The sequence below is a fragment of the Kogia breviceps genome, chromosome 12 (genome assembly GCF_026419965.1).
Source record: "Kogia breviceps isolate mKogBre1 chromosome 12, mKogBre1 haplotype 1, whole genome shotgun sequence".
Classification (NCBI taxonomy): Eukaryota; Metazoa; Chordata; class Mammalia; order Artiodactyla; family Physeteridae; genus Kogia; species Kogia breviceps.
In genome coordinates this window covers 39,186,643-39,213,325 of record NC_081321.1, presented here as the reverse complement: position 1 = coordinate 39,213,325, position 26,683 = coordinate 39,186,643, and the positions used below count along the sequence as shown (strand labels likewise).

Here is a 26,683-nt window from a genome sequence, read left to right as displayed (position 1 = left end):
AAAAACACACAACGTCTGAGATGAAAAATACACCAGATTGGATTAACAGCAGATTAAAGAAAAAAAGATTAATAAATTTGAAGATGTCAATTTTAGAAACTATCTAAAATGAAATGAAACACAGAGAGAAAAAGACTAAAAGAAAACCTATGTCAGTAGGTACCAAATTTTCAAAACTCTCTAAATAACAGGATTTAGGAGCATGTAGACATTACAAAATTGATAAAGTTCTCTCTCGGTAGTATAGTTTGAAGCATTATATGTGGGTAAGCCAACACTGTAGATAAAGATGAAATATATTTACCTACCCAACATATTTTAACCAGTTTGAGAGTTCTATTAACCTTTTTATATTCACCAATGTCAAAATTATTACAACTGGTAGTTGGAATAACTGATCTAACAAATTTATAATGTGCCAAGATACAGATTTTCAATTTTTTATTTAAATCCTTCCTCATCTCAACTTGCTTTCTTTAAAATCTACCTAAAAGCTTTCAAGCCCTGTGCCTTTATTTTTGCTTGACTAAAGAGTCTCAGACTTGCCTTTCTGCACCAGGTTGAGGGCTATATTAGAAAGATGAAAAAGGAGAGCTTCGCTAATTAAATTTGGCTCATGTGGAATAAATAATTCAATAAAGAGCTACAGGTTACAAGTGTCTTTTACATCTCTCTGTTTCATTTGTTCAGGTGAGTGGACTGCCATGCTTAGATGTATGGCAGAAGGGCTATTATCTCTATCTGTTTAATTATTGGCTGATTATTTAAATAACTATTATAGTTTAAAAGAAAAGCAAATGGCTACCATCAGTCAATGCTAAGTAAATGCTTAAGAGAAAATGACCTTGTTTAAAGCTATAGTCTTACAGGTATCAGTAAGAGCATGAAGTTGTGAAGAGAAATTAAAATTTTTCTTCAAAGTGTCATTTCAGAGATGGCGGAGCTTTTTACTGTTGAGTCAACCAGGAGATAAAAGTGAAGGAAATAGCACAGAAATGTTGCAGTAATGCAAATAAAACAAACAGGTTAATGTTAGCAGAAAAGTCATCCTGGCATCCTTGACTTTCACCACAAAAACGATCCCCATTATTGTAGCAAGACTGTACAGCATCTAAACTACTATCAGACTCCAACTGTGTACACAAAACCGGGAAAGGGTGGATAGACACTGCCTGGAAAACGGAAAAAGTATTACCTTCTGCCCATTCTGAAACCTTACCTATGAGAACAAAGATAATTTGCCCTCTTTAGCTAAAAACACAGATTTTATTGTTTTCTCTCAAAGGAAGGCCTCTGATTTACCTAGCTTTTTGTTGGTGGAAGAGAGTGGAACATCTTCCATTCCTAGATTTGAAAGCTGAGATCCTATGGTAGGTCTTGAGAGAGATTTGGCAGCATTTCTATTCTGTTGAGAATTCTGAGCAGAGTGCACAGTCAAAGACCTGGACTCAAAATCAGAGACACCATTCTCCAGCATGGATCCTGTCAAAGGAAGCGGCCAGTATATTAGAGCACAATTTAGGGGTAAATCAAGCAGTCTTAAATATACACAAAGAAAAAAGGTAAAAATGTGCCAAAATGATGCCTCTTTAAAGGTTGTGAACAGAATCAACTGACAAAGTAGAACAAAGAGCAGAGTCAGTGAGGCTATGAGTATTATCTGGCTTAGCCCTAAAAGGCATCCTAATTGAAGAGGAGGATTCTTTGTTAACCCATCTCCAGATAGGCTAGCTCATTCCCTGTACCTTGGTAACTTCCTTGTAGTTCTGGGCACAAGGAAGTGAAGAGAGTCAATATCATCACCTTCTGACAAGCTTCTGTAAGTTATGTCGAGGAAAAGATTTTTACACTGTCCCAGGGAAAGAAGAGTTTTAAAAGCTTTAGGGAATAGAAAGGGCAAAGAGTTAGGAAATGAGAGGAAAGCTAGTTCAGAAAAAAATGAAAGCCGTTGACTACCTTTGGTTTGTTTGAGGTGCTATGTTTTTCTCTAAGTCTTTGTATGTGTGTGCGTGTGAACTAATCAATAAAAGAACATCTGAAAAGTACAGCATAATTTTAAAATTGGCATTACATTTATAAAGCCAGCAGCAACAGAGCAAAGGGAACTGGATTAACAAACAAGTAATTAAAAAGCCTATCATAAAAATATATTCCCAATATCTTCCCAGCACTCATCAAAATGGTTAATGAAACAAAATGTCCAAATACCTGAATTTACAAATAAAACTAATCTTAATTCTTTACTAAAAAACAAATGTGGGACTAAAAAAAAACAACAGTCTACTTCTAATGAAAGCCATGGGATTACAGTTATGTTTATATATTCCTCATTGTGTTGGGTCTTAGAATAATAATATCAATATCAACTCATCATCATCATTTTCCTTAATAAGTGTGAAATTAAAAAAACATCTTAAGGTCATGTTCTGTAATCTCTAAGTACTACGGGACTATTAAATTAGAAGATTTCCATAAGGCTGATTTAGACTAAAATTAAAATATGAGACAATGGAACAAGAATTATATTTTTCTAGGCCTTTGATAATTACAAAATGTGACTCTTTCACATAAGAGTTTAGTTTCACAAAACTAAAAAGTAAAAGACTAACTAGATTTAATTTATTGACTGGTTTCTCAACCAGGAAGCCCCTGTATTTTTCAATAGAATGGAACTTTTCAAAGACCTGTTGTTAATATACTCACCTGTTCTATCCAGCATATCTTGTGTGGCAGACTCAGGATCCTCCAATTCTCTGGCATCTATTGAAAGTGCCTCCATACCTTCACTGAGTGAGTCCACAGACTCAGTATCATTGATGGCACCGTTGACATGGTAACCATTAATACCACCTTTCTCTGAGGAAGGCGCAGACTGTTCCTCTTGAATGGAAACCAGTTTATTGGAATCTGGGATACTGTTACTTGGTTCTGCTGCAGGTTTTGGTTTGCTTTTCTTCTTTTTGTTCTAATGGTTATTAAAGATTTGAAAAAAAAGAAAAGAAAAAGAACACCCCCCACAATCCAGAGAGGTAACTCCAGCTACCCAAAGGCAACCAATGTTACCAACTTCTCATTTGCTCTTCCAGAAACTGAACACATTTTTGTATATGTTCAACTACTGACTAACATAACTATGTAAGATACTTTGGATAAACTCAAACACATAAAAATAAAATATTAAAGCATGGCAAAACCCACCATAAGAAAGATCAAAAGATAAATTTTAAAATGTGAAAAAAATGTGTAATATATACAAAGAGCTAAATATAAAGAGAGAGCTCTAACAAAAAACAAACAAAACAATAACCCAATAGAAAAAGTGGTGTAGGATATAAACATATGGAATGAAGTGAAACTTCAGTCTAATAAAGATAAATTAAATCTGCACTGCAGAGGATGCTGCATCAGAAATCTGTCTCCCCACCTAGACAACAATTACACTGGCAGAATCTGTCTATTTTGGAACTCTGGAGTCTATTGAAGGCTTATAATTTCCAGGAGAAGACTTGGATGGTAAATTGTGGTTAATTTCAGGCAATTTCAGTTCTGAGCTCAGTAGCAGATACTCACCCCCACCCCCAGCTAGGGAACAGGCAGCTGTGCACCTGTTCTTGGAACAGCTGGCACGTAGCTTGCTGAAGCCAGGATAGGCAAAAAGGAGCTTGTCCTTCAAATATCTGGGATCTGTGTTGTGATCACAGACTGTTGCTTTTGATTACAAAGGTAGAGACAAGGAGGAAGGCAACCACTGTTGTTGTACCTCCTCCCACTGTTTCAAGCCCTTCCCCCTTTGGCTGAAGTGACCTTCAGGGGAATTAAAGGGGTGGTCCCCTTCCTCCCCACTTCATTTTTCTTTATTCCCTTTTGGGAGCTTGACATCAAAGACTAGGACATTCAAAAACAACTGCATACATAGAAAAAATTTCAAAATAACCAATGCATGCCCAGGGAGAAGCTTAGAAAAGACCTGAGAAGACCTTACGTTTATATCTTAGGCTGACCCTTGGTTCAGAGACAGCTTACAACAATTTAAAAATATAATAATAACAAAAGCCAACAAATCTGGAGAAAGGGGGAGAATTTGATTTCCAGAGTGATCAAATTATTAGATTCAAATGTCTAGTTTTCAACAAAAAAATCACACGGCACACAAAGAAACAAGAAAGTGTTTCTTCCAATACAAAAGAAAAAAATAAATCAACAGAAACTTTCCCAAAAAAGACATGTCAGGAGATATATTAAAGAATTTATTTATTTTTTCATCCAAAGATTCACTTTAATTATGTAAACTTGGATTTGTAATATGTTCCTAAGCTAGCAGTTTCTGTAAGGAGAATTTTTTTTCCCTCAAATGCCTAGGGCATTTTTTGTTTTTAATTTAAAGACTTTAAAACAACAGTCTTAAAGATGCTCAAAGAACTAAAGGAAGATGTGGGAAAAGTCAAGAAAACAAAGTATGAACAAAATGGAAATATTAGAAAACCTAAAAAGAAATCAAAAAAGAAATTCTGGAGCTCAAGAGTATGATAACTTAAAATTTTAAAAAATCACTAAAGGGATTCAAAGGCAGAAGAAAGAATCAGTGAATTTGAAGATACCACAATTGAAATTATTCAGTCTGAGGAAGAGAAAGAAAAGACTGAAGAAAAGTGAACAGAGCCTAAGGGACCTGTGGGGCTCCATCAAGCAAACCAACATAGCATTGTGTAAACTGGAGAAGGGGAGGAGGAAAAGGAAAGAATGCTTGAAGAAATAATGGCTGAAAACTTCCCAAATCTGGTGAAAGACATGATTATAAACATCCAAGAAGCTTAATGAACTCCAAGAGACAGTGAGACACATTGTAATCAAACTTTCAAAAGACAAAGACAGAATCTTGAAAGCAATAGAGAAGTTACTTGTCACACACAAGAGATCATCAGTCAGATTATTAGCAGTTTTCTCATCAGAAACTTTGGAGGCCAGAAGGCAGATATAATCAAAGTGCTAAAAAAAAAACCCACCTGTCAACCAAGAATACTATATGTGGCAAAACTGTCTCTCAAAACTGAGGTGTAAATTAAGACATTCCCAGATAAACAAAAGCTGAGGGAGTTCATAACCACCAGACCTGCCCTGCCGGAAATGCTCAAGGGAGTCCTGTAACATGAAATGAAAGAACACTAGATGGTAATTTGAAGGCATACGGAGAAATAAAGAACTTGATAAAGGTAAAATACGTGAGCAATTACAAAAGCTAGTATTATTGTAACAATGTTTTGTAACTGTACTTTTTGTTTTCTACATGATTTAAAAGACTAATACATTAAAAAAAAACAAACAACCAATTATCAGTCTAAAACCTAATATTACTGCAACTTTGGTTTGTAACTCCAGATCTTGTTCTCTACATAATTTAAGAGACTAATGCATTTAAAAGAATTATTAGTTTATATTTTGGGGCACACAATGTATAAAGATGTAATTTTGTGACATCAACAACCAAAAAGGGTGGGGATGGAGCTGTAAAGGAGCAAAATTTTGTAAGTTATTGAAGTTAAGTTGGTATAAATTCAATTAGAGTGTTATAACTTTAGGATGTTAAATGGAGTCCCCATGGTAACCATAAAGAAAATAGCTACAGCTTATACACAGAAGGAAATGAGACAGGAATTTAACCATTCCACAACAAAAAATTGATTAAACACACAAAAATACAGTAATGTAGAAAATGAGGGACAAAAAATCTAAAATCATTGAAAACAAATAGCACAATGAAAGAAGTCCCTCCTTATCAGTCATTACTTTAACTGCAAATGGAAAACTCTATAATCGAAAGACTGAGAATGGCAGAATGGATAAATACACACTATCTAACTATATGCTGTCTACAAGAGACTCACTTTATATTCAAAATCACAAATAGATTGAAAGTGAAAGAATGGAAAAATATATTCCATGCAAATAGCAACCAAAAGAGAGCAGGGGGCTTCCCTGGTGGCGCAGTGGTTGAGAGTCCGCCTGCCAATGCAGGGAACACAGGTTCGTGCCCCGGTCCGGGAAGATCCCACAAGCCGCGGAGCGGCTGGGCCCGTGAGCCATGGCTGCTGAGCCTGCGCATCCGGAGCCTGTGCTCCGCAACGGGAGAGGCCACAACAGTGAGAGGCCCACGTACCACAAAAAAAAAAAAAAAAAAGAGGGAGAGGCAAAGATGGCTGGACTAATATCAGACAAAAACAGACTTTAAATTAAAAAAGCTTACAAGAGACAAAGAAGGACATTACACATTAATAAAAAGTTCAATACAGAAAGAAGATTTAACAATTAGAAACATTTATGCACCTGACAGACCCAGACCATCAAGATATATGGAGCAGGGACTGTCCTGGTGGTCCAGTGGTAAAGAATCTGCCTTGCAATGCAGGGGATGTGGGTTCAATTCCTGGTCAAGAACTAAGATCCCACATGCCGTGGGGCCACTAAGCCCACGAGCCACAACTACTGAGCTTGTGCGCCTCAACTAGAGAGCCTGCATGCTGCAAACTACAGAACCCATGCGCTCTGGAACCCACATGCCACAACTACAGAGCCCACCCACCCAGCCTGCATGCCACAACTAGAGAAGAGAAAACCCGCATGCCACAACTAGAGAGAAGTCTGCGCGCCACAATGAAAGATCCTGCATGCCTCAGCAAAGATCTCACATGCCGCAACTGAGATCTGATGCAGCCAAAAATAAGTAAGTAAGTAAATAAATAAATAAATCATCTTTAAAAAAATTATTTATATGGAGCAAGAACTGACAGAATTGAAGGAAGAAATAGACAGTTCTACAATAATACTTGGAGACTTCAATACCCTATTCACAGTAATGGACAGAATAACTAGACAGAAGATAAGTAAAGAAATAAAGGATTTAAAGAACTCAACAGACCCACTAGATCTAACAGATGTATACAGAGCACTCTACCTAACAATAATAGAATACATATTCTTTGCAAGTGCACATGTGACATTTTCCAGGATAGATGATATGCTGGGGCACAAATGAAGTCTCAACAGATTTTAAAAGATAGGTATCATACAAAGTGTCTTCTCTGACCACAATGGGATAAAGTTAGAAATCAATAACAGAAGGAAAACTTGAAAATCTACGATATTGTGAAAATTAAACAACACATTTTAAAACAATGACTGGATCAAAGAAGAAATAACAAGGGCAATTAGAAAATACTTAGAGATAAATGAAAATGAAAATACAATATATCAAAACTTACAAGCAGTGCTAAGGAAGAAATTTACAAACGCTTACATTAAAAACTAAGATCTCAAATTAACAACCTAGCTTTATAACTTAAGGAACTAGGAAAAAAATAAATAAAAAGAACAAAGTAAACCCAAAGCTAGCAGAAGAAAGAAAATAATAAAGATTAGAGCAGAGATAAATGAAATAGAGAACAGAAAAGTAGAGGAAATCAATAAAAGCAAAAGCTGGTTCTTCGAAAAGATCAACAAAATTGACAAACATTTAGCTAGATGGACTATGAAAAAAAGAGGGACGATTCAAATTATTAAAATAAGAAATGGAAGTGGGTACATTACTACCAATTCTATAGAAATAAAAAGGATTATAAGAAAATACTATGAACAATTGTACACCAACAAATTGTATAACCTAGATGAAATGTTTAAATTCCTAGAAACACAAAACCTACCAATACTAAATCATGAAGAAATAGAAAATCTAACTAGTAAGGAGATTGAATCAGTAATCAAACATTTCCTGACAAAGAAAAGCGCTGGACCCAATGGCTTCACTAGTGAATTCTACCAAACACTTACTCTTGTCAAACTTTAAAAAACAAAAACAAAACAAAACAAAAAATGGCTGAAGAGAAGGGAACATTATCTATCTCTTTCTATGAGGCCAGCATTACCCTGATACTTAGCCAGACAAAGACACTACAAAGCAATATCCCTTATGAACATTGATGCAAAAATTCTCAACAAAACAGTACCAATCCAAATTCAGCAGCATACTAAAAGGATTATACACCATGACCAAGTAGGATTTATTCCTTGAACACAAGACTGGTTCAACTTAAGGAAATTGATCAATGTAATACACCATATTAACAGAATAAAGGCAAAAACCCCCCACATGATCATCTAAATTGATGCAGAAAAATGTGACAAAATTCAATACCTTCTCATTATAAAAACACTAAAAAATGGGGATTAGAAGGAAACTACTTCAACATAATAAAAGCCATATATGAAAACCCACAGTGAACAATGGTCAAAGACTAGAACTTTTCCTCAAATATCAGGAACAAGGTAAGAATGCCCACTTTTGCCACTTCTATTCCACACAGTACTGAAAGTTATAGCCAGGGCAATTAGGAAAGAAAAAGAAATAAAAGGCATCCAAGCGGGAAAGGAAAAAGTAAAATATGTTTGCAGATGATATGATCTTATATGTAGAAAACGTTAAAGATTACACACGCACAGACACACACACACAGTTAGAACAAATAGATAAATTCAGCAAAGCAGCAGGATACAAAGTCAACACACAAAAATCAGTTGTATTTCTGGGGACTTCCCTCATGGTCCAGTGGTTAAGAATCTACCTTCCAATGCAGGGGATGCGGGTTCAACCCCTGGTCAAGAAACTAAGATCCTACATGCTGTGAGGCAACTAAGCCAGCGCACTGCGACTACTGAGCCCATGTGCTCTGGAGCCCACGCACCACAACTAGAGAGAAGCCTGCACACCACAATGAAGAGCCTGCATGCCACCATGAAAGATTCCATGTGCTGCAACAAAGATCCTGCATGCCACAACTAAGACCCAATGCAGGCTAATAAACAAATGAATAAATAAATATTTAAAAATTTAAAAAATTTTTAAATAAAAATAAGAAGTGGGGGCGGGACCAAAGAATAAAAAAAAATCAGTTGTACTTTGATACATGAACTAACAATCTAAAAAGTAAAATATAAAATAAATCAATTTACAATAGCATCAAAATGAATGAAATACTTAGGAATTAACTTAACCCAAGGAAGTGAAAGCCTGTACAATGAAAACTATAAAACACTGTGGACAGAAATTAAAGAAGACATAAATAAATGGAAACACATTACATGTTCATGAACTGGAAGACTTAATATTAAAATGTCAATACTACCCAAAGTGATCTACAAATTCAATGCAATCCATATCAAAATCCCAATGATATTTTTTGCAGAAATAGAAAAACCTGTCTTAAAATTCATATGGAATCTCAAGGGACCGAAACAATCTTGAAAAAGAGGACCTAGAGATTATCATACTAAGTGAAGTCAGACAGAGAAGGACAAATATATGATATCTCTTATATGTGGAATCTAAAAAAATGATACAAATGAACTTATTTACAAAACAGAAACAGACTCACAGACATAGAAAACAAACTTATGGTCATCAAAGGGGAAAGGTGTGGGGGGCAGGGAGGGATAAATCAGAAGTTTGGGCTTAAAATATACACACAACTATATATAAAATAGATAACCAACAAGGACAGGGAACTATACTCAATATCTTGTAATAACCTACAATTGAAAAGAATCTAAAAAAGTATATGTGTGTGTGTGTATAACTGAATCACTTTGCTATATGCCTGAAATTAACACAACACTATAAATCAACTACATTTCAATAAATTTTTTTTTTTCACGGTACACGGGCCTCTCACTATTGTGGCTTGTGGAGCACAGGCTCCAGACGCGCAGGCTCAGCGGCCATGGCTCACGGACCCAGCCGCTCTGCGGCATGTGGGATCTTCCCGGACCGGGGCACGAACCCGTGTCCCCCGCATCGGCAGGCAGACTCTCAACCACTGCGCCACCAGGGAAGCCCAATAAAAATTTTTTAAGAAAAGAAAAAGAGGGGGCTTCCCTGGTGGCGCAGTGGTTGAGAGTCTGCCTGCCGATGCGGGGGACACGGGTTCGTGCCCCGGTCCGGGAAGATCCCACATGCCGCAGAGCGGCTGGGTCCGTGAGCCATGGCCGCGTGGCCCGTGTACCACAAAAAAAAAAAAAAAAAAAAAAAAAGAAAGAAAGAAAAGAAAAAGAGGAACAAAACAGGAAGACTTACACAACTTGATTTCAAAACTTACTACAAAGCTACAATAATCAAAACAGTGTAGTACTGGCAAAAAGACAGACATATAGGAACTTCCCTGGAGGTCCAGTAGTTAAAACTCTGCCCTTTCACTGTAGGGGGAGAGAGTTCGATCCCTGTTCAGAGAAATAAGATGCCACATGCAGCACAGCATGGCCAAAAAAACTTAAAAAAAAAAAAAAAAAAAGGACAAACATATAGACCAACGGAATAGAATAAAGAGCCCAGAACTAAACTCACATATATGCCTAACTGATTTTTGACAAGCATGCCAAAACCACTCAATGGGAAAATGACAGTCTTTTCAACAAATAATGCTGGGAAAACTGGAATGTCCAAGTGTAAAAGAATACAGTTGGATCTTTACCTAAAACATTATATAAAAATTAACTCAAAATGGATCAAACATTTAAATGTAAGACCTACAACAATAAACCTGTTAGAAGAAAATGATGTAGGACAAAAGCTTCACAATACTGGATTTGGCAATGATTCCTTGGATATGACATCAATGGCACAGTTAACAAAAGAAAAAAACAGACAAATTGAACTTCATGAGAAAAAAGGCAACATACAGAATGTGAGAAAATATTTGCAAATCATATATCTAAGGGATTAATACCCAGAATATATAGAGAACTCTTAAAACTCAACAACAACAACCACAACAAAAACCACCTGATTAAAAAATAGGCAAAGGACTTGAATTGACATTTCTCCAAAGAAGATATACAAATGGTCAAACTCATGAAAATGCTCAATGTCACTAATCATAAGGAAAATGAAAATCAAAACTACACTGAGATATCACCTCATACTCATTAGAATGGCTATTATCAGAAAAAAACAGAAAACAAGTGTTAGGCTGTTGATAAACTGGGACTCTTGTGTGCTGTTGGTAGGTATATAAAATGGTATAGCTGCTGTGGTTCCTCAAAAAATTAGAATTATCATATGATCCAACAATTCCATTTTTGGCTATATACCCAAAAGACCTGAAAACAGGGTCTCGAAGACATATTTGTACATCCATTTATTCACAACAGCTAAAACATGGAAGCAACCCAAGTGTCCATTGATGGATGAATGGATAAACAAAATATGACACATACATACAATGGAATATTATTCAGCCTTTAAAAGGAAGGAAATTCTCTAATATGCTACAACATGGATGAAACTTGAGAACATTATGCTAACTGAATAAGCTAGTCACAGAAAGACAATTACTGTATGATTTCACTTACATGAGTTAACTAAAGTAGTCAAAACTATAGAGACAGAAAGTAGAGTGGTGGTTGCCAGGGGCAGAAGGGAGGTGGGAATGAGAGTTACTTTTTAATAAGTATAGAGTTTCAGTTTTATAAAATGAAAGGAGTTCTGGAGATGTATATTTGAAAGATGTTAAGAGTAGATCTTAAGAGTTCTCATCATGACAAAAAAAATTTTTTTGATACCATTATGGTGCTGAATGTTAACTAGACTTATTGTGGTGATCATTTCACAATACATATAAATAGTGAATCATTATATTGTATACCTCAAACTAATATAATGTTATGTGTCAATTATACCTCAATTTGTTTAAAATTAATTTTTATTGGAGTATAGTTGATTTACAAAGCTGTGTTCGTTTCTGCTGTACAGCAAAGTTAATCAGTTATACATATACATATATCCACTCTTTTTTAGATTCTATTGCCATATAGGTCATTACAGAGTATTGAGTAGAGTTCCCTGTGCTATACAGTAGGTTCTTATTAGTTATCTATTTTATATATAGTAGTGTGTATATGTCAATCTGGTATGTTACCTCAATTTTATTAAAAAAGAAGTAAAATATAAACCCTTCGTTGGCATATTAGTCCACATATTGACTTAGAATAAAAGCCAAAAACAAAAACAAAAACAAAAAAGAAAGGAGAGAGAGAGATCTGGAATGGTTAAGATGGTAAATTTTATGTGTATTTTACCACAGTAAAAAAAACATTTGGAAAAAAACTGTACTATAATATCATTTTTCAGCTATTGGATTAGCAAAGTTCAAAATATTTCATAACACTGTAGGGTTGAAGGTATAAAGAAACAGGCATTTTCATATATCACTTGTGGGAGTGCAAAGTGGTACTCTCTCTATAGCAATCTGGTAATACTTATCAAAATTACAAATACATATACACTTTGACCCAGCAATTCCACTTCTAGAAGTTTATCCTAGGTGATACTAACACATGCAAAATGATATATGTACAAGGTTATTCACTGAAGTATTGTTAATAATAGCAAAGGACTGCAAACAACCCAAATGTTGATCAATAAAGGAACAGTTAAGTAAGTTATGGTACAACTAAACAGTAGGATGAGTATACATTCATAAAAAAACCACAAAAGCTCTTTATATATTGACATGGAATAAGCTCCAAGATATATTACATGAAAAAGGAGCAAGCAAAGAGGAGAATATATATTCATATTTGCTTATATATAAAATATCCCATAAGATACATAAGAAATTGATAATACAGTTTGCCTCTGGTATGTGGAACCAAATGGCTGGGAACTATCCCCAGGGATAAAGATGTTTCAGTATATTCACTTTTATAGCTTTGAATTTTGAGCCACATCAATATATTATCTATGCAAATATTAAAAGTAAAACAAAAATCCTTTACCTTTTATTTTGTCAAACCACAGCTCTACTAGAAATACTTAATTATATTTCTAAGGTTAGACTGACATGACTGAATTAATTTTACCCTAAACCCCTTTCATGGCCCTAACAGGAATACTACTGTAACGCTAGATATAATTTTTTCCTCTCCACAGCTCTCATCTCTCTTTCTCTTAAATACTTTCTCCCATGTGAACTGGCTAAGTTTTCACATCACTGTCCTATGTATAATACTTGTCCCAGTAACTGTTCATGGTCACATCCTATTGAACTAATCCCAGTAGTTAACTGAACTAGATTTGGGTGTTGGCGACTGCCAAACTGAAGCCACTTTTCTTTCTCCAAATTTTAAGAAATTTATGTCTCCAACACATACTTTTCCAGCTTCATGCATATCTCACATCACTAATAACCTGTTATCCTGGGCCAATAAATTAATAAGCTGCTGTTCTCCAGAACACACACTCACGTTAGGTGAAAGCAATGGGAAGAAGTTAAGCAAATATTCAAAGCTACAGGTATGGAGAGCTTCAGGGGAATCTGTAGTAGTATTAAGTTCTTCTTAGAAAAAATTCTCAAGGGTCATTGGGGTCAAGCCTCGTTTAATCAATACTTAACAGAACTCCTAATGAAGTGATGTGGAGTCATCAAGAAAGTATTCCAGAACTCCAGCACTAACCTAATATAGACCCTAAAGAGATTTCATAGAGATACTTGACTGAAATTCACACTTCAAGCACTTCCTAAAGGAACCAGATTTAGAATAAAGAGCTATGGGAAGCATTCTGAGGCCAGCTAGTATCCTTTGGGGAAAGCATTTTGGTTTTAAGTGGATAAGGAGAACTAATATATTACACACTGTATTAAGTACTTGCATTTGTTAATATTATTTTCCTATTTTATTTTATTATTAATATATTTTTTTCAGTATGCGGGCCTCTCACTGTTGGGGCCTCTCCCGTTGCGGAGCACAGGCTACAGACGTGCAGGCTCAGCGGCCATGGCTCACGGGCCCAGCCGCTCCGCGGCGTGTGGGATCTTCCCAGACTGGGGCACGAACCCGTGTCCCCTGCATCGGCAGGTGGACTCTCAACCACTGCGCCACCAGGGAAGCCCTATTTTCCTATTTTAGAGATAAGCAAACTAAGGCACACTAAGGTTAAACAATATTCCCAGGAAATAAAGCCAGTAAGTAGTGAAAAAGGATATAAATCCAGTTTTGATTGACTCCACAGCCCAAGTGCCTTCTACAACCCTGAATTGGACTATCAGACCCCTCTGCATAGCTAATAGCAGCAAAGCCCCTCTTTAGGCTTTAAGCCAAAGCTCATTAGTATCAGAGATTACAACACAAGTGGTCTGACCTAAAAATCTGAACTGTTTTAACTGACCTATGATATGAATTATGTTGAAAACCGCTGGACTAGATCACTTTCTCTAGAGGAGCTCTGCTTTCCTTGATATGCTCTCTAGTTTCATCCCTGCCTAATATTAATATTAATAATATTAATACCCTCCGCAATTGCACCATGGCAGAGTCATTCTGCTTCCTGCCTAAAATCACATGGAGGAGATTGTGTGGTATTCTATGTACATAGCTGTGTTTCAATGTCATAGAAGAAAACTTTTCTTAACCAGGTAAACTGAAGATGCATATGTAAATCTTTCTACAATACAAATATTGATATCACACTTCTAAATTTAATTCATTTTTACCTTTTTCTTGCCTGTTACTGTCCATTCTTTGAGTACTTCACCGGCACTACCTGTAAGAGAAACCAATTACATATTTTTTCTTCTACCACTTGCATGCTCAAGCAGGAATTAGTGTCCCTGAATTTTGTAACTGCTGGAAAATCTCCAAAGTTCCCAATAGGAAAAGTTAAGGTTCAAGTCTCTAAGCTAATGTAATGAGATAATCATATCATGCTTACCTTTTAGAATACCTGCCCATTTAGATCCCCCTTCTCCATTCAATTTCCTCAGTAAGTTCTTCCAAGAAGAGACTAATGTAGCCTGACCATTTTAAAGATTCTTTTATTTATATATCTTTGACCGAATACAAAGATGACTGGTTTCAGCCCAAGTATGGTATCCTCTCTCCTCCAGAAGATTACAAACCACCTTAGCTACACTGTTTCAGAGAGAACTGTATACTACCTTAGACCCCAATACTAACAGTATAAAGAAAACAGATGAAGATGAAGAAAAACCTTACAGTATTTGGACATGTTTATTCTATACTGGTAAATTCAGAAAAATAGAAACAGGGAGACCTATTCTGATGTCGCTGTCACTGTTCAATGTGCAATAGCTTTAGGCAGTTTTTCCCAAACAAGTTACATGGAAAGAAGTTTGTAAAACACTCCTCAACTCTATAAATTAGAAGGCTTGGCTAAGCCTACCATTTTTTGTATGGTAGGTAAGGACACTCAAACCCCATATATTTGAATCACTTGCCAGAACCAAACTAAATGGTACTGGAGCCTGAAAAAGAATGTTGAGTCCCTGAATCTGCCATCTGTGGCTGAGCTACAGATGGACCACTACTTTGTCATTGTTTCTTAAATTCTTATTAAACCCAACTCCAATCAAGTCCCTTATACCACTGGCCACCTAATTTCTTCTTAACTACCATTAGAGAAGGTTCTGAATAAAATGATGGAGTCTTCTCAGCTTGTCTCTTATTCCAGGTATTATATAGATTATGAACAAATTACTTCTAGGGCTGAAATAGGGAGCTTTAAGAGATTATCTTTAAAATTGGCATGGTGGGCTTCCCTGGTGGCGCAGTGGTTGGGAGTCCGCCTGCCGATGCAGGGGACACGGGTTCATACCCCGGTCCGGGAAGATCCCACATGCAGAAGAGCGGCTGGGCCAGTGAGCTGTGGCCGCTGAGCCTGCGCGTCCGGAGCCTGTGCTCCGCAACGGGAGAGGCCACAGCGGTGAGAGGCCCGCGTACCACAAAAAAAAAAAAAAAAAGGCATGGTATGTTATGTTATCATGGCGTCTGCTATATCATCTATGAAACATCAGATGGCCGAATGAATGTTATAGAATGCTGAAGCAACTTATATTTGAACAAATACAAACTTATAAAAATACTGAGCTAGGATTACCTTCCATGAATGCTTGTACTGTTTTGTCCACACAATTATCAAAGTGCTGCAAAACCAGGATAATTTCATTGTTACTCTTATTGGGAACTATTGCACGTACTGCATTTATCTGGAAAAGAAGACAAGTTCATTTAATTCTAATATCCGTAGGTCAGTTGGAAACTGAGATCTAATACAGAGAATAACAGAAAGGATACCATTTCATTTTTAACAAGATATATCACTCTTTAGTGTCAGTGTGAGTACATACAACCAACTCACCGGGAATGCTTAACAGATGAGTGATAACAGTACATAAAAATTAATTTCAAAACTTAGAAAAGCAGAACATTTCTAGAAACAGATCTGTGTCAGGGAATTTCCCTGGTGGCACAGTGCTTAAGACACCATGCTCCCAATGCAGGGGGCCCAGGTTCGATCCCTGGTCAGGGAACTAGATCCCACATGCTTGCTGCAACTAAGAGTTCGCATGTCACAACTAAGGAGATTGCATGCTGCAACTAAGACCCTGTGCAACCTAATTAATTAATTAAAAAAGAAGATTTGTGCCAGATTTTATTTCAAGAAAGAGTGGTTTAATTTAGGTATCAGGTATTAATTTAGCATCAACATTTCCTCATTTTTAGCAAACTACAGAGAAAGGTGGGAAGTTTAACGAACCACCAACAGAGTTTTTTTTTTTTTGGCGGTACGCGGGCCTCTCACTGTCGTGGCCCCTCCCGTTGCGGAGCACAGGCTCCGGACGCGCAGGCTCAGCGGCCATGGCTCACGGGCCCAGCCGCTCCGCGGCATGTGGGATCTTCCCGGACGGGGGCACGAACACGCGTCCCCTGCATCGGAAGGCGGACTCTCAACCACTGCGCCACCAGAGAAGCCCAACAGACTTTTGTATAGCATTTTTCAAAACATTTACTTCATATCATTTAATTGTATAATAATGCTTAAAGATAATTTAAATTATTATAAACTCAGGCATAAAAAACATAATGAACACTCACTATATGACAGCCAGTTTAATAAAATAAAATATGTGCAACTGAAGTGCCCATGAAGTCTCTCCTAAATCCCATTTCCCTCCTCTGCACAGAGATCTCTACCTTGAATTTGGTGTTATTTTGATACATGCTTTTGTACTTTTATGATGTATGTATGTATCCACAGGTAATACATATTACTGTTTTGCATTACATAAATATCATCATATCATACATGTCAATATTCAATTTGCTTTTTCATGTAACAATTTTTTTAAGATTTATTTTTAATGTTGACAAATGCATCTTATTCATTTATTTTAACTGCTACATAGCATTTCCATTGTATGAATATAGCCAATTTATTCATTCTCCTGTTGATGGACATTTACGTTCTTTCCAATGTTTGGCTACTATGAAAAATGTTATAATATTCCTATGCTTATGCTTACTTGCTGAATACTCAGTGCCTATGACAATGTTTAGCAAATTGTTAAAAAAAACAAAAAAGGGTCTTCTGTGAACAGTGAGAGGATGCCTCTATTGTATATAACCACTGGTAGAATTCCTGAACAGTAGGGCATCTACAATTTCATTAGAAATGCCAAATTTCCCTTTAAAACAGGGAATTCCAATTTTGTCAGTTATTCCTAAGGTATTTTATATATTTTGAGATTAAAAATATATACTTTACAATAACTGCATATTCTGTTTTCATTTTTGTATATCGATTTTATATCCAGCTATTTTGATGACTTCATTATTCCTAATAATTTGTTGCTTTCTTGGTTTTTCTATGTAGACAGCAGTATTGTCTATAAGTAATGGCAGGTTTTTTTTCTTCCTTTCTAATCCTTATAATTTTCATTTCTTGTCTTAGTGCACAATGTGAAATTGGTTATTTCTTCAAGAAGACCTGATCCTTTTTGGTAGAAAGTGGTAGTTAGAAACCAAGATCTAAAAGCTAGGTGTGTTTATTGCTACCAGGGAGTCATTATTTCTAGGTCCTTTCAGTGGATAGAGCTAGGAAATTTTGTTGCTTACAACATAAGTTCATATATAATAATAAAAGTTCAAATATAGTATTAAAAGGTTTTTTGTTTGTTTGTTTGTTTTGTGTGCCATGTGGCTTGCAGGATCTTAGTTCCCCGACCAGGGATCAAACCCAGGCTCTCTGCAATGAAAACGCAGAGTCCTAACCACTGGACTTCCAGGGAATTCCCCAGCTATGCATTTAAAATGATATATGTTATTTTTCATTCTGTATTTGTAAGCATTGTATATTAGAAATGTTTTCAGGGTATCTAGTTAGCCATACTGCTTGAAAAGGAAGTCCTTTTATAGACGAAGAGAAGTAAAGTATCTTGTTCAAGTAATTAGCAGAATCTGTATTAGAACCTAAGTCTTCTTAGTACACTTGCTTTCATATCATTTTATACTTTTTTTGTTTCAGGCTTAATTGAACAATGAAAAGGTTTAAAACCATACAAATGGGAATGTATATAATCTATAATACAAAGAGGGCAAATTTGTAATATACATTTTTGAAATGAGCAAAAAACTTAGCACTCATCACTAGAAAATGGGCTTCAGGCAAAAATAACAGATTCAGTGATAAAGGTAAAATTCTGATAACTTAAAATGTGAAAGTGTTTATATTACTGAACCGATATATATCTAAGACTCCATAATCAACAATATACTTTTAAAATAAGACAGAGAACACACATAAAGCTTTTTAAAAATGTTTTTCTCAGTATAGCTCATTAAGGGTTATATTACTAAAAACAACCTTTTCTTCCAAAGGTATATTACTTAGAAAATTTATTTCTCTTCTTGCTCTAAAATCTCCTAGACTTAAAAATCCTCTTCAAATGAAAGGGTAGATCCTGGGACTTCTCTGGTGGTCCAGTGGTTAAGACACCACGCTCCCAATGCAGGGGGCCCGGGTTCGAACCCTGGGCAGGGAACTAGATCCCACATGCATGCTGCAACGAAGATCCCACATGCTGCAACTAAGACCCGGCATGGCCAAATAAATAAATAAAAATCACAAAATAAAAATTGGGTTGTCTTAAAAAAAAAAGGGAAGATCCTACTCAGATTGTTCTTTAAAGAATGTTGCTAAATGAGACACACACTTAGCCATATAAATATTGTTATAATATTAATTAATATTAAGATGTCTTCAAGAGAATTTAGAATAAATATATGTATATGTATACATGCAAAGCAAATTGCACATATAGGCTCTGATTCCTCAAAACCTTCATGGTGGTTACTCTCTGAAATACAGTGGCATTCATACAGTTTTGTCTTAAAATTTCACTTTCTTAATGAGTTTGTATAGCCATTGATTTTATTAGTACCTAAATTTTAACAAAACATTCAAGTTTCTTATCCACAGTAACTAGTCATACCTTCTCTTTCATGTTCTCAAAAACTCCTCCCTGGGCCAGTACAGTATTGGACTGCAAATCAAAAATGAATCCTGATGAATCTGAAACAATGAGAAGGAAAAAATATATTCAACATGGTCCGAAGCTAACATATAATCCATCCCGTAAAATGGAAGGGCCAGTAATACTAGCTGCTCTTCTCCGATAAACAGCTAACAAGAAGTTAGTTGTTATTTTGCAAATTCTGTTATATAACTGATAACTACATTTGCATTAAAATTACAAAATTAATTTGATTTTAATAGAAACTGTCACAGCTTCAGAAAAACACTAAGTACATCACCTATATTAGACTGTCCAGTAATCCTTGGTATCTTTGTTAACTATCCTAATTTAAAAGACTCTCTAAAAATGCTGTAAGTAAATAGCTCCTCAAGGTAAAATTTAATACTAACAAATATGAAAATGTGAGAATGAGAGCTTCTGTGGCATTAATAATAACAACACATAAAAGTACTTTTCATCTTCCAGACTGCAACACACACACACCATGTTCTTAGACTATGAACTCCATGAATACATTTGTTTGTGTTCCCAATATAATACTTGATAAAGCAATGTACCTGAGTTTACATTACCAGCACAAATGGGAAAACTTAGTTCAATGTAAGTAATTACAGAAAAGAGTTTGGCTTCCCTGCACTTGTAAAGAAAAGACTATCTATGAATTTAATCAGTTTCTTTACCCGTGACTGTATGATCAACAAATTACCTCAGCTTTAACACTTAACAACTTTGTTTTAATCTAATGAGATGCGATCCTAGGATATGGTTAGAATGCTTCTCAAATTCTGATGTGTATACTTAACATCTGGGGAAATCTCCAGTTAAAATGCAGGTTCTGATTCAGGAGTCTGGCGTGTGGCCTGAGGTTTTTACTCCCAAGCGGTATCAACACTGCAGATCCATGCATCATACTTGGGAGTAGCTTGGGGGTTAGAATTTCAACAAAGCAAGTCAAAGGGGAAATTTCGAGAAAAGGGGTTGCTGTGGTCTGAATGTTTATGTTCTCCCCTCCAAATTCATATATGAAATCCTACAGTGACGGTATTAGTAGGTGAGGCCTTTGGAGAGTGGAGTCCTCATGAATGGGATTAGTGCTCTTTTTTAAAAAAAATTTTATTTACTTATGTGGCTGTGGTGGGCTCTTCCTTGCGGAGTGCGGGCTCCAGAGTGTGAGGGCTCAGTAGTTGTGGCACGTGGGCTTAGCTGCCCCACGGCATGTGGGATCTTAGTTCTCCGACCAGGATTTGAACCCGCGTCCACTGCATTGGAAAGTGGATTCTTAACCACTGGACCACCAGGGAAGTCCCAGAATAAGTGCTCTTATAAAAAAGATTCTACAGAGCTCTCTAACCCCTGCCACCATGTGAGGACACAATGAGAAGTCTGAAACCCAGAAGAAGGCCCTCACCAGACCATGGTGGCACTCTGAACTCAGATTTCCAGCCTCTAGAACTTTGAGAAGTAAATTTCTGTTGTTTATAAGCTACCCAGTCTGTGGTATTTTGTTACAGCAGTCTGAACGAAATAAGATGGGGGTATAAAAAATACAGGAATATTCTAGTGCACTTTCTAAATTCTTTTACTATTATTTCAGATTTTTTTTAATTAAAAAATTTTTTTAACATCTTTATTGGAGTATAATTGCTTTTCAATGGTGTGTTAGTTTCTGCTTTATAACAAAGTGAATCAGTTATACATACACATATATCCTCATATCTCTTCCCTCTTGCATCTCCCTCCCTCCCACCCTCCCTATCCCACCCCTCTAGGTGGTCACAAAGCACCAAGCTGACATTGCTCTGTGCTATGGGGCTGCTTCCCACTAGCTATCGGTTTTACATTTGGTAGTGTATATATGTACATGCCACTCTCTCACTTTGTCCCAGTTAATTAAAGCCTCTTTTACAGCTCAATTGTTATCCAGTGTTTTAAAATACCTCCTAGTTGCTGTGAAAGACTGATAATTTATAAGTTAGAATGATAATAATATTTTGGTACTAAAAGTGGAAAAGAGGATATGAATAGAGCCTATGTCATTCAAAGAGAAACTATGTTTGCCAATTACCATTGAACTGTGAATTAATTTAGATTTAACCTCTGCAATATTGGCAGTATCATGATTGTTCCCCGAATGAAAAATCAAGTCACATTTACACAAACTCAGTATTTAAAGCCTGAGTTTTCCAGATGACGACATAATATGGTTAACTCCCAATTATCTTCATTAATTGCAAAGAGACACAGTACAGATAAAAATATTATATAGCCAAAATACTACCCAGCAACCTTCTCAGAATTGCTTTAGGTTATCCAGATGATATAACCCAACAGTTGTAAGTACAGATGACCCTTGAACAACATGGGTTTGAACCGCCTGGGGCTACTTATACGCAGATTTTTTTCAACAGTAAATACTACAGTACTACACATTCTGCGGTTGGTTGGATCCATAGATGCAGAACTGTGGACACTGAGGCCCAATTGTAAGGATTTTCCACTGCACTCATGGGTCAGCACCCCTAACCCCCATGTTGTTCAAGGGTCAACTGTACTCTCTCCCAAAGACACATTAATGAGCACTGAGATGATAAAAAGGACATCAGTAATCTTATTAAGGAATCAAACCACCAATCTCTTTTAGGGAAAAGAGGGCATACTTAAGGTAAAACAGCATTTTGGAATCTATATTTAAATGAACTATTGGTATTTCTAACTTCTACATCATCTAAAACTTTTAATTTTTTTTCCTTTACCAACATGCTAGATGAAACCAAGTGCAAGGAAAACAAAGGGTAGTTCTGCAAACACCTTCAGTTACTGCCCCCTCAAATTAGCATAAGTATTATTAGGGTTTATTTGGCATACCAGTTGGGATAATGATTAAAAATACATAAAGCATAAGAACCTAGGGGCAGGACAGGATTAAAGACGCAGACGTAGAGAATGGACTTGAGGACATGGGGAGGGGGAAGGGTAAGCTGGGACGAAGTGAGAGTGGCATGGACATATATACACTACCAAACGTAAAACAGATAGCTAGTGGGAAGCAGCCCCATAGCACAGGGAGATCAGCTCGGTGCTTTGTGACCACCTAGAGGGGTGGGATAGGGAGGGTGGGAGGGAGACGCAAGAGGGAGGAGATATGGGGATATATGTATATGTATAACTGATTCACTTTGTTATAAAGCAGAAACTAACACACCATTGTAAAGCAATTATACTCCAATTAAAGATGTTTAAAAAAAAATACATAGAGCAGCTATTTCAGTCAGGATCCCAGCAGGAAACAAACAGCACACTTAGACTGGGAAATCTGAGGAGAGTTTAATGAAGGGACTATTTTCGAAGGTGCTGGTAGGGAGTAGGGAAACCACAAGATAGAGCACAGTACTCCGTGGCTAATAATAGCAATGTATATTGCTACTGGAGGTTTTAGCGAAGGTAAGGAGGGAGCAATTACTGGAACCCAGAGAGAGCAGGCTCTTTCATCTTTGTTTCATCTGGTGTGGAGACAGCCGTAGGATAACAGTCCTTTAGTCAAAGAACATAGTAAGCTCACAGTGTCCCCTCAGGGAAAGACTGGGGGAACAGATGCTCCTACCTCACTCTCCTCCTTGCCTCTGGTCTCCTGTCTATGCTGCCCAATAGCCAAACTCAACCAGAAGCCCAAGCGCAAGAAACCTGTAGTCTGACCTGTAGTCTGGATAAGTCAGCCTCCCAGGGCACAAATGCCCGTTTTGTATTTATATTCTAAATCATGAGTTTGCCAAAAAGGGCAGCAATAATTTAACATCTTAACTTGTCTATTCTCCAGCTAATATTGACTCTTTTACCTTAAACCAACAATTCAAGTAGATTCAAAGCCCTGCTTCAATGAACTGGAGCTTAAGTGCCTCTCAACATGATAGGGAAAGACATTTTTAATTCCCACCAACAACATTTAGTGATTTAACAATTCTCTTATTTTTTCGTGCAAAGAAAGCCTAAGATTTACTTAATTCCATTGGTAGGAGATAAGGCAGGATCTCATCCTTTTATAACTACTCTATGATAGAAGTATACTCATGTATACTCTATTGGAAATAAATTTTTAAAGAAAAAAGAATGAAGTTAAATACTATACTCAGGCAAGATTCATAAAGGATATGAGGAACCCTTGACACTGAGCTTTCTTATTATCATTTATTTCATTCTATCAGGAACCATCTCACAGGTTTCTTGGAATTATTTCAAATAGCACACATTTAGGAACATTTTGGAAAAAGTATGCTATTTACAGGATCACTGACATATTTGTAAATATTGCAGGCTTTGTTATTGTTTTCACTGGCTTCAAAAATCAGGCAAAAGTTATTTCAATGAGGACAACATAGAAATATCTGACTAACACATATATCAAACCAGACTTGAGCAAGTTTTTTTTAAATTGAGGTATAATTGACACATATATGTAACATTATATTACGTAGTTTCAGGTATATAGCATAATGATTTGATATTTGTATATATTGTGAAATGATCGCCACAATAAGTCTAGTTAACATCCATCACCATACATAGCTAGAATTTTTTTCTTGTGATAAGAACTTTTAAGATACACTCTCTCGGCAACTTTCAAACAAGCAATACGGTATTATTAACTATAGTCACCATGCTGTACATTACTTTCCCAGGACTTATTTATTTTATAACTGGAAGTTTGTACCTTTTGACCCCCTTTACCTATTTGGTCCTCCCCCCACACCCCATCTTTGGTAACCACCAATCTGTTCTCTATATCTATGAGCTCTTTTATTTTCAAATTTTAGATCCCACATGTATGTGAGATCATACGGTTTGTCTTTCACTGACTTATTTCACTTAGCATAATGTCCTCAAGGTCCAACCATGTTGTCACAAATGGCAAGATTTTCTTTTTTATGGCTGAATAATATTCCATTGTACATATACACCACCTTTTCTTTATCCATTCATCCATCAGTAGACACTTAGGTTGTTTCCATATCTTGACTACTGTAAATCATGCCACAATGAACATGGGGGTACATGTGTCTTTTCGAGTTAATGTTTTTGCTTTCTTTGGATAAATATCCAGAAGTGGAATTGCTGGATCATATGGTAGTTCTATATTTAATATTTTGAGGAACCTCCATATTGCTTTCCATAGTGGCTGCACCAATTTACATTCCCACCAACAGTGCACAGAGTTCCCTTTTTTCCACATCCTGGCCAACACTTGTTATTTCTTGTCTTCTTGATAATAACCATTCTAACAGGTGTGAGGTGATATCGCATTATGGTTTTGATTGCATTTTCCTGATTAGTGATGTTAAGCACCTTTTCATGTACCTGTTGGCCATCTATCTGTATGTCTTCTTTGTAATTGAATACATATCTCAACAAACTTTGAAACATAGTCTAATTCTGTTTTTAATTTATAATTTAACCTGAAGACCATATTGTATTCAATGTTTCATAATTAATTTGGTTAAAAGGTCTGATTATATTCACAACTCTCAGGATGGAAGGAAGAAAGGCAGGCAGGCAGGAAGGAAGGAAAGGAAGAAAGGAAGAGAGAAAACAGTATTGGTGAGGATGTGGAGAAACCGGAACCGTCATATCTTGCTGGTGGGAATGTAAAATGGTATAGCTGCTACATGGTGGCTCCTTAAATGCAATAATTAAAGACAGAATTATCACATGATACAGCAATTCCACGTCTGGGTATACTCACAAAAAACTGAAAGCAGCAACTTGAACAAATATTGGGCTGGCCAAAAAGTTCATTCGGTTAGTGAATACATTGTTCAATAAAATTCTTGGTGAAAATGAAAAATGTGTCTTTTAGTTTTACTTAAAACTGAACAAACTTTTTGGCCAACCCAATATTTGTATACCCATGTTCATACCAGCATTATTCACAATAGCCAAAAGGTAGAAGAAACAAAATGTCCATCATCAGATGAATGGATAAAGAAAATGTGGAGTGTATATATATATATATATATATATATATGCACAATGGAATATTATTCAGCATTAAAGAGGAACGAAATTCTGACACATGCTACAACATGGATGAAGCTTGAAGATATGCTAAGTGAATTAAGCCAGTTACAAAAGGACAAAAACTGCATGATTCCACTTATATGAGGTGACTAGAGAGTCAAATTAAAAGAAGGGAAAGTAGAATGGTGGTTGCTATGGGCTGAGGAGGAAGGGGGAAAGCAAGATCTTGTTGAATAGATAATAGAGTTTCAGTTTTGCAAGTTGGAAAAGTGTGGAGATGGACAGTGGTGATGGTTGCATGGCAGTGTGAAAATACGCCACTGAACTGCACACTTAAACATGGTTGAAATAGTAAATTTTATGTCATGTAAATTTTATCACAATTTTTAAAAATTTAAGTTCTATTTATAAAGAATGTTAAGAAAAGAAAATAGCATTGTTTTCTAATGTAAATTTTTAAATGTAAAGGTCCCTTACTGAGATTCCAAATTAATCTCTGAAAAAAATATTTGGTAAGCACCTACCATGAGCCAAGCTAGGCATTGAGGATACATTGGCAAACAAGACGTCTATGGTTCCTGCTCTGAGTTTTACAGTCTAGTGCAAGAGACCAGTAAAAATAAACAACCTCTCTAATAATGATAGTAACTATGCATAGCTTATTAAATTGCACAGTACTAAATACATATACTAGATGCCCACCATAACACTATTTTGAGGTAGAGGGTTTTTTTTTTTGGCTGCGGTGTGTCTTCGTTGCTGCGTGTGGGCTTTCTCTAGTTGTGATGAGCGGGCTACTCTTTGTTGTGGTTCATGGGCTTCTCATTGCGGTAGCTTCTCTTGTTGCGGAGCACAGGCTGTAGGCACATGGGCTTCAGTAGTTGTGGCACGTGGGCTCAGTAGTTTTGGCTCGTGGGTTCTAGAGCGCAGACTCAGTAGTTGTAACCCACGGGCTTAGTTGCTCCACGGCACGTAGGATCTTCCCAGACCAGGGCTCGAACCCCTGTCCCCTGCATTGGTAGGCAGATTCTTAACCACTGAGCCACCAGGGAAACCCAAGGTGGAGACTGTTGACAGCTTTACTATTTAGAGTCCTACCTAAAAAGATTTAGCAGAGCTAATATTATTAAGGCACAGTAAGGCTCTTTGAAAGTACTAAAGTGAATTCAATCTGATTATCAATGAGAAGATGGTTTCCTTCATGGTAAAGTCTGTCCCCCAAAATTCCAGGCTGCTTACACTCGAGAGAAGCATAGAGAGGGCTCAACCCAGACATGGAGTAAGTCTAAGGATTCTTA

At 36.5% G+C, this 26,683-nt stretch overlaps 1 protein-coding gene across 3 annotated transcripts in view; it reads right to left on the bottom strand.

The window, feature by feature from the left end:
- SPATS2 (spermatogenesis associated serine rich 2) overlaps window positions 1-26,683 on the bottom strand; it is a 120,228-nt gene that overhangs the window by 22,208 nt on the left and 71,337 nt on the right. For all 3 annotated transcript variants that reach the window (XM_059080608.2, XM_067009260.1, XM_059080609.2), the window contains exons 3-7: window positions 19,332-19,411; window positions 15,938-16,046; window positions 14,535-14,584; window positions 2,704-2,965; window positions 1,303-1,482 (exon numbers count right to left, since the gene is read on the bottom strand). In XM_059080608.2, the coding sequence (XP_058936591.1) occupies window positions 1,303-1,482; window positions 2,704-2,965; window positions 14,535-14,584; window positions 15,938-16,046; window positions 19,332-19,411 (681 nt within the window). The remainder of the gene's footprint in view (window positions 1-1,302; window positions 1,483-2,703; window positions 2,966-14,534; window positions 14,585-15,937; window positions 16,047-19,331; window positions 19,412-26,683) is intronic.